The following is a 15,451-nucleotide window of genomic DNA, read 5'->3' on the forward strand; positions in this document are numbered from 1 at the left end:
AGTTCACTGAGGCTTTTTGCGGATGGTGCTGTGGTATATCAAAAGGTTGTAACAATGGAAAATTGTACTTAAATGCAGGAGGATCTGCAACAAATTGATGCATGGTGCAGGGAATGGCAATTGAATCTCAATGTAGGCAAGCATAATGTGCTGCGAATATATAGAAAGAAAGATCCTTTATCATATAGCTACAATATAGCAGGTCAGCAACTGGAAGCAGTTAATTCAATAAATTATCTGGGAGTACGCATTAGGAGTGATTTAAAATGGAATGATCATATAAAGTTGATCGTAGGTAAAGCAGATGCCAGACTGAGATTCATTGGAAGAATCCTAAGGAAATGCAATCCGAAAACAAAGGAAGTAGGTTACAGTACACTTGTTCGCCCGCTGCCTGAATATTGCTCACCAATGTGGGATCTGTACCGGATAGGGTTGATAGAAGACATATAGAAGATCCAATGGAGAACAGCGTGCTTCATTACAGGATTATTTAGTAATCTTGAAAGCGTTACGGAGATGATAGATAAACTCCAGTGGAAGACTGTGCAAGAGAGACGCTTAGTAGCTCGGCACGGGCTTTTGTTGAAGTTTCAAGAACGTACCTTCACCGAGGAGTCAAGCAGTATATTGCTCCCTCCTACGTATATCTCGCGAAGAGACCATGAGGATAAAATGAGAGAGATTAGTGCCCACGCAGAGGCATACCAACAATCTTTCTTTCCACGAACAATATGAGACTGAAATAGAAGGGAGAACCGATAGAGGTACTCAAGATACCCTCCGCCACGCACCGTCAGGTGGATTACGGAGTATGGATGTAGATGTAGATGTAGATGATCGATCACAACTTGATGTAGCTGTGAGGCAAATCAATATGAGGTTATAGGAGGCTCTGAGTACAGCTAACTTTGCTCATGTTTCTCTGGTGCCTGTCAGGACTGTCAACAGATGGGGTTTCACTAGGCAGGGTCTACACCTAAACAGGACTGGGAAGAGAAGATTGGTACAGCTGATTCATTAAAGTAAAGGGAATGGATCTTGGGTCATACGTGGTCAAATAACTATTGCTGTAAGTAGGAAAAGTAGGTCTTTTTTAGGATAAAACCAGACAACAGGTCCCACTGCCTAAAGTATATCTCCATCAGTTTAAAAAATACTGAAACAATCACTCACAAGACAGATTTTAACACTTCAAACATCATACATACCAGATGTCACAAAGAAAAACAAACCACTGGAAAGAGTAACATGAGGCATTTCACAGACTTAGCAATCCTCCATCAAAACATGCAATCATTAAAAAATAAAATACAACTATTAGAAGATGAGCTCCAATCTCTGAACTGCACAGTAGTTTGTATTACTGAGCACTGATGTAGAGACACAGAAATCCTACATGTAGTATTATCATTGTTTGAAAGGGCAAACTCTTACTGCAGAACTACTTCAAGGGGTGGAGGATCATGAATTTATATCAGAAAAGAAACACAGTTCAAATCAAGACATGACCTGAGTACAGTAAGTGAAGACAAACACTTTGAAATATCATCTATTGAATTAACAGGGCTTGATATCACCAAGAAATTAATCATTTTGTGTGTATATAGATCGCCCAGTGGTAGTGTGGACACGTTTTTCAATAAATTAACAGAAGTTCCAGATAAAGTCTCAAGTACAAAGGTCAACATAATTCTGTGTGGTGCATTAACATTAACACTAATATCATAAATGACTCCAGCAGCACCCTCACAAATATTCTTCAAAGTTTTGGCATGTCCGTATTGGTCAATAGTGGGACAAGGATTACTACAATGACTGCATCAGTAATTGACCATGTGGCCACAAATATGGACAGGGAAAAATGTGATGTAGCTGTAAAAGATCTCGGACTATCAGACCATCTCTGTCAAATAACAACAGTAAAATCAGGCATCAAATTATTCCCTAAACTACAAGCCAACAAACAATATCTATCAGATATCAAAATAAAAGATTTTTCAAAGGAACTAGCAAAACAAAGGTGGGATGAAGTGTATAAGGAAACCAATGAGAATATGAAATTCTCAAAATTCTCCACATTATTTAAACTGAACTTTGAAAAGAAATTGGCAAAAGTATGCATGTCTGTATCAACAGATAAAAAAAAACAGATGGATAACAGCAGATATTAAGAAGTCCTCACACTTAAATACCTCAATTCCCTGAAAAAGAGTCACAATTATCCAGAATTCTTAAATTTTATCATAGATACAGGAACAGCTATAGGAAGGTGCTGATTGCTGAAAAAGTCATTTAATGACTAATGCATAATGCAGAGAATAAAAGCAAACAGTCTGGGATGTTATAAAAAAGGAAATGGAGAGAGGCAAACAATAGCAGAATAACATAGTAATAAGGGAGGTGGATGAGGTAATAAATGAGGTTTTCAAGTATTGCAGAGAAGTTACAACAAAAATTTCCCAAAACAAATGTCATATCTGTAAATAATGTTTCACTAAATGCAATGATGTTACTTCTAACCACAAAGAATGAAGTCGATAAAACTGTTGAAAAACTAAAAAATAAAAAGTCAGTAGACTTAGATGAAGTACCAATGTGTGTACTAAAACAATGCATACGGATTATACAAGACCCCTTAAATATAATAAATGATTCCTTCACATCAGGGACATTTCTATAGCAGTTAAAACAGGCAAGAGTCGTACCTTTGCTTAAGAAAGGTAATGCAGACGACATAGAAAATTACCAGCCCATTTACCTGCTGTTACCATTCTCAAAAATAATGGAAGCAATTATGAAAGACAGATTAATGAATTACCTGAATAAATACAATCTTTTAAGCGAATCACAGTTTGGTTTCCAAAATGGCAAAAATACGGAATCAGCCATAGTAGAATTCATAAAAGATGTACTTGATGCTCTTGTAGAAGATGAGTGTGTCACAGGGATATTTTTATATCTCTCTGAGGCGTTTGATACAGTCGACCACAAATTCTATTAAATAAATTAGAAGCATTAAGAATAAGAGGGGTAGCTAATGACTAGTTTCGATCATACCTAGCAGATTGGGTACAAAGAGTAGAGATAACACATACTTCAAATAGATTTAAACATTTAGTAAAACATTTGTCAGAACCAAAATACATTAATATAGGGGTTCGGCAAGGTAGCATATTAGGACCAATACTACTCCTGATATACATCAATGACTTTCCCACTAGTGTTACTCATGGTGAAAAAATTGTCTTCACTGATGACAGTGATATTATAGTCACTAAGAAAACAAGACAACTCCTTGCTGAGGAAGCAAATGAAACTCTCAAGGAAGTTTATGACTGGTCAATAAGCAATAAAGTGACATTCAACATAAAGAAAACTAATGCCATGAATTTCAGTTTGAAAAGGAAAAATGACAATGTTAAATTAAGTGTAGATGGCACCTCTATAGACTGCATAACAAATGCAAAATTTCTAGAAATGAATATTGATTCTCAGTTGAAGTGGTGTGAACACACAAAGGTACTTGCAAACAGAATGTCATGAGCATGTTATGCCCTTAGAATCCTATCATCAGTGTGTAACATGCAGTGTCTTTTAGTTACATATTACTCATATGTACACTCAATTCTTAGCTATGGCTTTCTTTTTTGGGGAACAAACGCACAAAATATGAACGCAATTTTCAAACTCCAGAAAAGAACCATAAAAATAATAACCAAAAATAGTAGTCGAGCTCATTGTAGAGATCTGTTCAAAACACTGGGGATTTTAACTGCTCCATGTGAATACATTTACGAGTCAGTCATACACGTCAAAAATAACATTGGTAATTACTGCACAAACAGCTCTGTCCATGCCCATGCAACAAGAGATAGACTCAACTTACATTTACCAAGAAAAAATAAACATAAAACAGCATTTTCTATCAAGGAATAAAACTGTACAAGAAATTAACAAAAGAGATTAAAGAAATTGCAAAAATATATTTATTTAAAAAGGCAGATAAAAGGTACCTGTTATGCAATACATTTTATACATTGAAGGGTTATTTAGATGAAACAGAGTAGTGGTTTGATGAAAAAATGTTGTACAAATAAGTAATAATAATAATAACAATGGTGATTATAAAACATCCAACATTCCACATAACACCTTCACTTTATGGTTTTTTTTCCTTCTTTTTTCCTTTCTAGAAATACTTACCCCGAAGCTATGTGTACCACAGTACCAACACCTCTTCCTGTTTCTGAGCTCAACATCACACTCATTATGGAGGGATGCTGACTCTGTGTTTCAGGATAACAAATGGGAAGTTGCAGTACAGAAAATGTCCCAGAGATCACCAGTGTGTGTGTGTGTGTGTGTGTGTGTGTGTGTGTGTGTGTGTGTGTGTGTGTGTGTGTGTGTGTAGTGAGTGAAGTGTTTGAAACAATGTGAGTATAGTGTGTGAAGTGATTGATAGTGCGGTAAGAGTGAACGGTGTGGCATTACATTATTTAACTTAATAAGTTATTTATTAAAAAAAATATTGCATACCAGGAGTAAATCTAATGATTATGTCTAACTAGAAGTCTGTAAATATATGTGTATACGAATTAGTTTATTTTAAATTGGTGTAAATACTTTGACATGCCCTATATCCTTGTAAAAAGAGATCTGCAGATGAATACTACTACTACTACTACTACTACTACTACTACTTGCTGATATGACAGCAGAGACTGTAGTGCAAGTATTTGTGAATCATTTGGTACTGGTATTTGACAGTCCTGCCGCCATATTCATGGACCAGGAAAGAAGTTTTATTTCCACATTATTTGTGCAAGTGTGTAATGGGCTTCTAATATGTGAGCAATGCTGCTGATTAAGCAGCCATTGTCTAGACCATTTAATTTCGTCTTTCCACCTCTGAGACTCTTTTTTTGAAAACTAATTGCAAACACAGACTATAGAACAATGAAGTCAGTAATTCTGTAAAAACTGAAAGACATTGGGCATAGATAAATTACCAAAGTATGTGGTGATACACTGCATATAGAGTTTACAAGCTCCTTTAACAACTATAATAAATGAATCATTGATGTAAGGAAAATTTCCAGAGTATTTAAGACACACAAGAGTTTTACCTCTGCTAAAGAAATGTGATGCAAGAGATATTGGAAAGTACTGCACTATTTCCCTGTGACCATCATTCTAAAAAATAATAGAATTAAGGAAACAGATTAATTAATTACTTGAATAAATACAACATTCTAAGAGGATCACCATTTGGTTTGCGAAGTGATAGAAGTACACAATCAGCCACAGTAGAATTCACAAAAGTGGTATTTGATACTCTTGACAAATATGAGGGTGTCATGGGTATTTTAAATCACTCTAAGACTTCTAATCAGTTGGCCTTATGATTCTACTAAATATGCTAGAAGCATTAAGAATAAGAGGAATAACTGATGACTGGTTCCAATCACACATAGCAGATTGACTATAAAGAATAGGGATAAGATATTCATCAAATAAGAATGAACTTTTAGTGAAACAATTAACAAAATCAAAATAAATTAACATAGGGCTTCCCCAGGGTTGCATATTAGGACCAATACTGACCCTGATATACATTAGTGACATTTCCCACAGTGTTAGTTATGGGGAAAAGAACTCTTCTTACTTATGGCAGCAATGTCATAGTCACTGAGAAAGCAGAGAATTCCTTGCAAAGGAAGCAAATGAAACCCTCAAGTGAGTTTACAATTTATCAACATGCACTTCAACACACTGAATATAAATGAAACAAATGCCATGAATTTCAGTATAAAGAAGAAAATAACACTGAAATTAAATTTAGAATGGCACCTCTGCAGGCTGTATAATAACATATGGACTCTCAGATATTAGCTAAAGAGTTCTGTGCAGGGGAACAAATGCACAGAATATAAACACAGTTTTCAGGCTACAGATAGGTGCCATAAAAACAATAGCCTAATATAATAATCGACTTCATTTTAAAGATATGTTCAAAAGATTTTGGATTTTAACTTCATCATGTGTGTTCATTTATCAGTCAGATACACATATAAAAAATAACATTAATAATTTCTGCATGGACAGTTCTGTCCATGGCAATGTACCAATGTCCAGGCTGAAGGTACATTTGCCAAGAAAAAATACACATAAAACTGAAAACAGATACTCAGGAATGAAAATAAAATTGAAAACAGCGATTGATGAATAAAATTGTGCAATAAATTGCCCAAGGATATAAAGACATCATTAAACCATACTTTGTTTTTTTTTAAAAAAAAAAGGTGGTTAAAAATCACCTACTAAGCAATATATTCTACACAGTGAATTATAACTTATTAAAAGCGCAGCAAGGGCTTGCTAACATTGTTACACAAATAAATATTAATAATGATAATAAAACATCTTCTAATTCACACAACACTTCCACACGATATTTTTTCCTTTGGTTTTCTTTTCTTTTCTGGAAAACCTTACTCCCAGAATTATGGAATGTGTAGAACTCAACTTCTCATTCATTACACAGCGAGGCCTACTCCGTTATTCAAGCTAGCAAATGGCAAGTTGTGGTGCAAAAAATGGAAACGTAACATCCTGATGCCAGCTGATAGGGAATGTATTGTTACATTATGAATAATGTGTATATTGTAGTGAGTGCAGTGACTGGAAGTGAGAAATGAATGAACAATGTAGTACTAATCTCTTTGATTATTAAATAACTTTGTAAAGCAGAATTCCACGTTAGGTATAAACCAACTGTAGAACCACACATGGCTGTGTACTCAAGACGGTGGGGCTCCAATGTTCACCCAGTCGTCTTGATTTTGGTTTTCCTTGGTTTCCGTAAATTGTTACAGGCAAATGCCAGGATAGATTGTATTTAAGGCAACAGTCGATTACGTGTCCTACCCTTGTCAAAGTAGGCCTGAAAATATGTAAATGTCTATGGTTATGATTCATGATGTTTTGGTTGTTCTTGAACTGAATATAGCAACATGTCCACTGTCTTTGTAAAACTTGTCTATGGATGATTAAAACTACTACTGCTACTGCTTCGTCCATTATGAGTTAGTGTCTTTAACTGAAACATCCTGTAGCCACTTGCAGCTTAAATTTCACATCTCTGTCCGACAGAAAAATGAACAGTTCTTCGTGTAGAGAATGTAAAAAGCGTGTGATGAAGGGTATTCTGTGTATCAAATGCAACTACTGGCTACACGAAAAGTGCGCGAAAATAAGTCTAAAATTCGTCAGCGATGGTTTTCTGTGGACATATCACGGTTGTTTACGTGTCGAAACGGCCGATCTTGTAAGTGCAGTTGATACAAAAAACGAAATTATAAAGCTACAACAAAGTGACGTTGAGGCATTAAAAACCGTACTTTCGACCATCAAGAAAGAAAATGATACATTAATACAAGACAAGAAGTCCTGTGTGTGTAAAAACTATCAATCAGAAAAGCAAGAAGATCGCGAAAATAAGAGTGAACGATCGCAAATTAAAAACAACAACATTTCAAGTGTCCCCGTTGATGTCTCAGTAAACTCAGTAAGCCAAAAACCGAAAGATAAATATAAATGGAAATTGGTGACATACAGTAAAAGGAAAAACAAGGCGACAGATAGGCAACAAAAGGAAAATGACTTTTTAATAATTGGCGATTCGCTGCTGAAGAACATCGCTGTCTCCAATAGCAAGATCGACGTGCGACCTGGAATTATAAAGCAACAACTAGGTAAACATTTTGAAAATATGGTAAATGCAAGACAAGCTACTACAGAACCAGATTCTTAAACCAGACATAATTATAAAGGGGTGTTTATACATGTTGGAACGAATTTGTTAAGGAGCAGCAGTGAGGAAGAAATGGCAAACGAAACTAGAAACATGATTCGTTCTGCAAGAAATATATATTCAGGATCTCAGCTGATACTTAGCGGAATCATAAACAGAAGGTCAGTGAGTGAAAAATATATCACCAAAATAAACTGTGCTCTTAAAGAACAATGTGATCGTCTTGGGGCAGTTTTTATAGACCCAAACAAATTCCTATGTGAAAACTCACTAGCGGAGGATGGCTTGCGTTTAAATATACTGGGGTCTGTAACATTCAGCAGAATGTTTGCAGATGTCTGCAAAATCATTAGAAGCAATGGAAACTAATATGGCCTAAAGGGGGTGAAAAATCATACTCTAGCTGGAAAAGAAAAATATAAGCCCCATACAAAAAAGACAATGCTAAAGAATTTGCCTCAGAATACAGCTCACAACATGTAAATCAATAAAAAGAAAAATAACATAAAAGTACTTCATCAAAATATTCAATACTTTGGTAACAAAAAATTAGAAGCAGAATTAGTCATGAGTGAAGTGAGACCAGACATATTATGCATCAGTGAACATGGACTAACTTAAAGTAAAATAGGTAATGTTGCAATAAAGGGTTACAAACTAGCTAGTTACTTCTGCAGATCTAAATATAAAGGTGGTGACGTTTGTATATATTTAAAAACAGGTATTCTCCTAAAGAATGTAAACAGTGAAGCTGCTACATTGCTCGTAGCTAGAGAAAAAGACTTTGAAGTTATTGGTATAGTGACAGAGGATTTTAGAGTGTTTTGTGTGTACAGATCACCATGTGGCAATATTAACATATTTCTGAAAAAAAATGCTAGCTTATTGAGAATGAATATGAAGAGAAATCTTATTATATGTGGAGACTTCAACATTGACATGGGCAAAGACAAAAAAAGGACAGGATTTTGAAGATTTGTTAATACAGTATAACATGAAAGTAACACTAACTGCACCAAAAAGAGTGACTTCACAAAGTGAGACAGTTATTGACAACATAATTACTAATATGTGTAATTATGAGTCACATGTAGTTCAGACAGAAATATCTGATCATCATGGACAACTAATCAGCTTTTGCAGGAGTAATGACACAGTATCAGAACCAAAACGAACAAGTAAATAAATTAGGATCATCAGTAAACAAAATATCAAAATCTTTAGAACAATGTTAAGTAAGGAAACCTGGATTGAAAACCTACAGGCCCAGAGTGTAAATGAAAAATATGATTCATTTATTACAACAATTAAATCCCATTTTAATGTAGCATTTACCAAAGTAAAGAGACAAGAAAGGCTGCAAGATCAAACACAGTGGATTACCAGTGAAATACTAGAACAGTGAAGGAAGCTGCAGGATCTGAGACAGATGGGCGAATCAGAAAACTATAAAATGTTAAAAAAGAAGTATGGAAAAACAATAAGAGAAGCAAAAGCAAGAGTAATTGACACCACCATAACAAACTCAAAAATCAAAGCAATGGCAGCTTGGAATGCAATTAATGCTGAAAGAAAGGAAAAGATGGGTCAAACAAAGAAGAAGGTATTAGGTCAATTAAAATAGACAACACAGTGGTCACAGATGGTATGGAAATAGCAAAATACTGAATAATAACTAAATCAGTGTAGTAGAAAACTTAAAATTGGAAAGAAATAGTCTAAAACAGAAGCACAATAAGGTACCAAAAAGATCAGTCATGGAAGATGAACTACGAAAAGCTATACAGAAACTGAAGTCCAAGAAATCAGCTGGTGGTGATGAAATATCAAATCATGTAATAAAGCTGGTAAGTGAGCAGATAATTAAACCATTGCTGAACATAACAAACTGTTCTTTCAGAGATGGAATTTTTCCAGAAAAACTGAAGATAACGAAGGTGGTGCCAGTGTACAAGACAGGAGATGAGGACGACCTCAACAACTATAGACCAGTTTCACTTATATCAGGTTTCTCGAAAATCCTAGGAATGCTTATGTATACCAGATTAGTTAATTATCTGGACAAACAAAACATTCTCATACCCTCACAACATAGGTTCAGGAAGGGTAAATCTAGAGAATCAGCAATTGCCAGTCTAACAGAATACATTATACTGTCCTTAGATGAAAAAGGTTGTCTCTGCAATGTTTCTGGATCTTTCAAACGCATTTGACACCACTGACCATGAAATGCTGATACAAAAATTAGGCAACTATGGCATTCGAGGGCAACCAGATGAATGGATAAAATCATACTTGTGCAACCGCAAGCAGTCTGTATCATTAGGAAACTCGTACCAATCAGAAACCAAACTCATCAAATATGGAGGGACACAGGGATCGGTAATGGGGCCATTGTTATTTAATGTGTTTGTTAATGATTTAGGTGTTGAGATGGAAGAAAAGAAAATATTGTATGCTGATGACATGACAATACTAAATAGTGCCCAAAATATGGAACAGCTTGAGAGAAGAGCATACATATTTGCAAATGTCGCAGCTCAATGTCTGTTGGAAAATGAACTGGTTATAACTCTAAAAAAACTATGTATGAAGTGTTTAAAAACAAGGAGAAGACTGTAGACGTGGATTTAGAGGTTGATGAAACAAGGGTGGAAGAACTGGAATCTGCTAGATTCTTAGGTATTCTTGTGGATAATGAACTGAAATGGAAAAACATATTATTAATGTCTGTAAGAAACTGAGCTCTGTCATGTACTTAATGATGCAACTATCACAGTATTCAGACAAGAACCTTCTGTGTACAGTGTATCATGGACTTTTCGAACCATACTTACAGTATGGAGTGACTGTGTGGGGAAACTCAAACAAACAAGAGATAAAACGAGTGTTCACATTACAAAAAAAGCAGTTAGGGCCATTTTAGGAAGAAAGACCTCTGAAAAGTGTAGAAACTGTTTCAAGAAGTTAGGTATCTTAACTTTTTCATCGTTGTATATATACAAAACAATAATGTACATCACAAAAGGTAGTGAGAACTGGATTACAAATGCTAGTGTACATACCCACAATACAAAAAGTATTAATGAAGAAACTTAAAGCTATCTCATTGAAAAAGAGCTTTACAGTGTTGCAGAATACTTATGCCATTAAATTTGTATATATTGTTATTCATTATCAATGATGTAAAAATGTAAGCTAAAGGGATAGAAAAACGAGTGATAATGAATGTTACTACTTTGACATGTCCTATATTACATGTACATGTACATAAAATTCAATTCAATTCAATTCAAAATTTAATGGCGAAGTAGCAGTTGATTTGCGGCGATTTATTGTTGCACATATGTCTGCGCAGACAAATCGTTGCATTTGGATCGGTTTACCTATAATGCACAGTGTAACTGTCGATTTATGCATCATGTCTTCTGCCCTATTAACTTGTGTCTACAGGGTGACAAATGCTAGTGGATTACAAATGCTAGTGTACACACCCACAATACAAGAAGGAAGAATGAAGTACGGAGCATACCCCACCAACTGGCAATGCTAGAAAAAGGAACCTAGTACTCTGGTATCAGACTACTAAGTAGTCTGCCTAAAAACCTGCAAGATAGTGTACTTGACAATGATTTTCCAAAGAAACTTAAAGCTATCTCATTGAAAAAGAGCTTTACAGTGTAGCAGAATACTTATGCCATTAAATTTGTATATATTGTTATTCATTATCAATGATGTAAAAATGTGAGCTATAGGGATAGAAAAACGAGTGATAATGAATGTTACTACTTTGACATGTCCTATATTACATGTACATTTACTGTACACAATGTAATCTTACAGGATGAAATAAAATTCAATTCAATTCAATTCAAAATTAATGGCGAAGTAGCAGTTGATTTGCGGCGATTTATTGTTGCACATATGTTGTAATGGTACTTTGACTTCCGTGCCTCCGCCAATACAAAGATATAATTTACGATCGCGCACACAGAAGAGCGCTGCGCCAGCGACCGATTTTTATAAATAATTTTGTTCGTCTTTTTACTTTTGCGTAGGTTTTTGTTTTTAACAACTAATTGATTAGACTCTCTCTCTTGTCTTAATACGAGAGACGTGTATTTTTCGGCGATGTGTTGAATGTGCTTTTGGGTGGAAATTAAAATTACATTACAAAGCGAGGTTGTTTCAATAGTGATTCGAGGTGGTTATCGCTAAATTTATAAATTGATCATGACAGTGACAACTTGAAGAAGTTTTCAACAGACGGAGAAAAGTGAAAGACGGTTCGTCCTATAAGAGAAATTAGGAGGAAAGCCATGAAGACTATATTGTAATTAATACTGCGTATCTAACAAGATAATAAGGTAAATTTCAATTAGTTTTCTGTTGCTATTTCCGTACAGTCGCTTTTTGTAGTGTTGCCGACCCGGTCTGCCATGCACGGTCAAATTATAGCACGATCTCAGTCAATAATAAGTTCGCCTTATCCGTAACTGAAACCACCAAAATTCGAGATATCAATCAGATTTTCTATTTTATATTTTTCACGGCAGATCCCCGAGGATAAGGAAACACTACAATGTCTGCGCAGAGAAATCGTTGCATTTGGGTCGGTTTTCCTATAATGCACAGTCTAACTGTCGATTCAGGCAGTGCAGGTTTCTGCATCATGTCTTCTGCCCTATTAACATGTGTCTACAGGGTGGCAAGCAACTGCGGCACTGGAGCCGAGCGTTCGCGAAACGAGCCGATGCAGCAGACGACCCACAAAACGGCATATTCGGCGAATAGCGGTCTGATACTAGTAGCCTATGTGGTCTATTGTGTATGTGTCGCATGTGCAGTTTTCGTTTCAGTCGTGTGAAATCTTCGAGATGTTGTGAAAGTGTGAAGGTTTTCTCCTTCTTGAACTAGGACAACACCATCAGAAATATGATGAATCCAGGAAAGAGATACACATGTTCAGAGGGTGGAGAAAGCTACAGCTATAACAAGACCCTGAAGACACATGTATCACAGGTACATCCAGGAAAGTAAAATGATATCGTTCCACAAATAAAAGTGCAAAAGTTTTATAAATATTTGTGTAATTTATGTGGCAAACAGTTCAACCATGAGCGCAATGTAATGTGCCACGATAGAAAGGAATGTGGATTGGAAAATAGTTTTATGAAAGTGAAATGCCCATTGTGCGATATTTCAGTTCTTTCGAAGAAAAACTATTGTGATCACTTGTCAATGAAACGTGCTGTGTCGATAGCACCTGAAGAAACTGACTTTGCATCTTTCCAGGAATTCTGTGAGTGGAAGAAGCAGACTGAGAGAAAAACGTTGTCACTTTACGTCAAAAAATGTGGGTCGTATCGTACTTCCGACAATGTCACTCGGCATTCCTTTGTATGCTATCGTTCAGGACAGTATGTATCTAAGAGTAAAGGTATTCGCCGTATGAAAATCCAAGGCATTAACAAAATAGGAGGTGTATGTCCTTCCAGCATTGAAGTAACCGAAGCTGGGGATGGTAGCTGCAAAGTAAAATACGTGGTTACTCATGTGGGTCATCAAAATGGTGTTAGACATTTAGATTTGACGGAAGAAGAAAGAAACAAGTTAGCTGTTGACATGGCAAACAAGGTACCATTGCAAGCGATACTCGACAAAGTAGTTGACACTTTATCTGATTCCATGCTAGAGCATATCTATCTACTGACAGAAAAATATTTATACAAAATTGAGCAGTGTAATAATTTACGTTCCGAGGTCATGAGACAGAAAGACGATGGCATTAGCGTAGAAACGTGGGTAAACGAAATCAATGCGAGCGATAATCCCTGTGTTTTATTCTACAAACTACAAGATACAAGCAGCCAAAGTCATCCTCTCCTGAGTAGTCAAGACATTGTCCTCATCATTATGAACAATGCTCCATGTGAAATTCTGAAGAAGCATGGCAGTGACTGTATTTCCATCGATGGAACTCATGGAACTAACGGTTATAGTTTCGAGTTAATTACACTTCTTGTGCTTGACGACTTGAGACAAGGTTTTCCTTGTGCTTTTCGTATCTCAAACAGGTCTGATCAAGATGTGCTGTCATTATTTTTAATTAAATAAAGACTAAAGTAGGAAAAGTACATCCTCAAGTGTTCATGTCAGATTTAGCTGAGTCTTTTTACAATGCTTGGCTTTCACAAATGGAAGAACCTGTGAGAAGACTTTATTGCTCGTGGCATACTGACAGGGCATGGAGGAAAAATATATGTATTAAAATCATATCAAAGGAAAGATAGGTTGAAACTTATAAGCTAGTGAGGAGTTTAATGCAGGAAAGAGACGTCATAACATTTGAGCAAGCATTTCCTTTAGTTCTGAAGCACTTGGTTTCAGATCCTGCAACAGCTGAGTTCGGGTTCCACCTCCAAGAACATTATGCTAAAAGCACCAGATGCCGGGCGTATTTTTGCAGAGCCAACAGTGGTATAAATACAAACATGCATATTGAAAGGATGCATCGAACAATAAAATACATATATTTGCTTGGTAAACATGTAAAACGACTTGTTGACAGATCCATCCATGCATTAATGAGCTTCGTCAGGGACAAATTATATGACAGGTTCATAATTCTGACCAAGGGAAAACTGACAAACGACTCCAGGGTATTCGCTCAAAGCATGACTTAAGTTTTAAGGTGGTTCAGGAACGCATAGTTGAAGAAGGAAAAGGCAGCCTTGTACCATCTACTTCTGAGGTGGACATCACTTATTTTGTACAGCAAAATGTGCAAGACTGCAGCTGTAAATTGATTTGTATTGACTGTCAGGCCTGCATACATCAGTATATATGCTCATGCGTAGATTCGAGCATCAGATGGAACATGTGTAAACATATTCAATCTGTGTGCCTATATAAACCAAGACAGTCATCCAGTTCAGTGAACGTCAGTAATTTTCGTGATGTTAAAGATGACGAAGATATATTACATATTTATGAAGAAGGGGAATCAGTAGTAAGTGAAAAAGAAAGTATATTGGTCGAACTCAGCAGAGGAAATATTGAATCTTCAGATTTAACTCAGGAGAAGGAGAAAATGAAGGGAAAATTTGCTGAAGTGATTGACAATAGCTTCTCCAGGGCAACTGGAAGTTTTAAAACGCCAGCTGTCAAGCTTGAAAGCTGCATTGACAATATCTTCTCCAGGGCAACTGGAAGTTTTAAAACGCCAGCTGTCAAGCTTGAAAGCTGCATTAGCTGCTGTTGACTCCAGTAAAGATCATAAAGGAATTGGTCTCTGCACTGCTTCATCAAGAAGGGAACAAAATATACAGCCTCAGAGATGGTTGTTCTCTACAAAGAAGAGGAGGAAAATAGTGCACCATTTCTAGAAACCAAGTACAGCTGAGGCACAAGACATTACTGTTTCTCTATTACAAACAGTCAATAGATATTGACGTTCATACAGTGAAAATTTACCTTACCTAATTCCTTTGTTTGTGACGTTTCTTAGTATTTTGCTGTTCACATCGTAATTATGCTGTTGCTATTAAACTTCAGTCAGTGGCATAAGGATGACTATCATCCCTTATTAAATATGAAGAAATTAATTTAAATCATTGCTGTATGTTTGGCTTT

At 35.9% G+C, this 15,451-nt stretch overlaps 1 protein-coding gene across 1 annotated transcript; it reads left to right on the forward strand.

Moving 5' to 3' along the window:
• The first annotated feature begins 12,488 nt into the window (after positions 1–12,488).
• Positions 12,489–13,933, forward strand: LOC126153889 (uncharacterized). The gene is made up of 3 exons (XM_049916100.1): positions 12,489–12,644; positions 12,734–12,838; positions 12,926–13,933. Exons 1-3 carry the CDS (start codon positions 12,489–12,491, stop codon positions 13,931–13,933), a joined length of 1,269 nt encoding a protein of 422 aa, XP_049772057.1.
• The last annotated feature ends 1,518 nt before the right edge of the window (positions 13,934–15,451 follow it).

The sequence above is a fragment of the Schistocerca cancellata genome, chromosome 2 (assembly GCF_023864275.1).
Source record: "Schistocerca cancellata isolate TAMUIC-IGC-003103 chromosome 2, iqSchCanc2.1, whole genome shotgun sequence".
Taxonomy (NCBI): domain Eukaryota; kingdom Metazoa; phylum Arthropoda; class Insecta; order Orthoptera; family Acrididae; genus Schistocerca; species Schistocerca cancellata.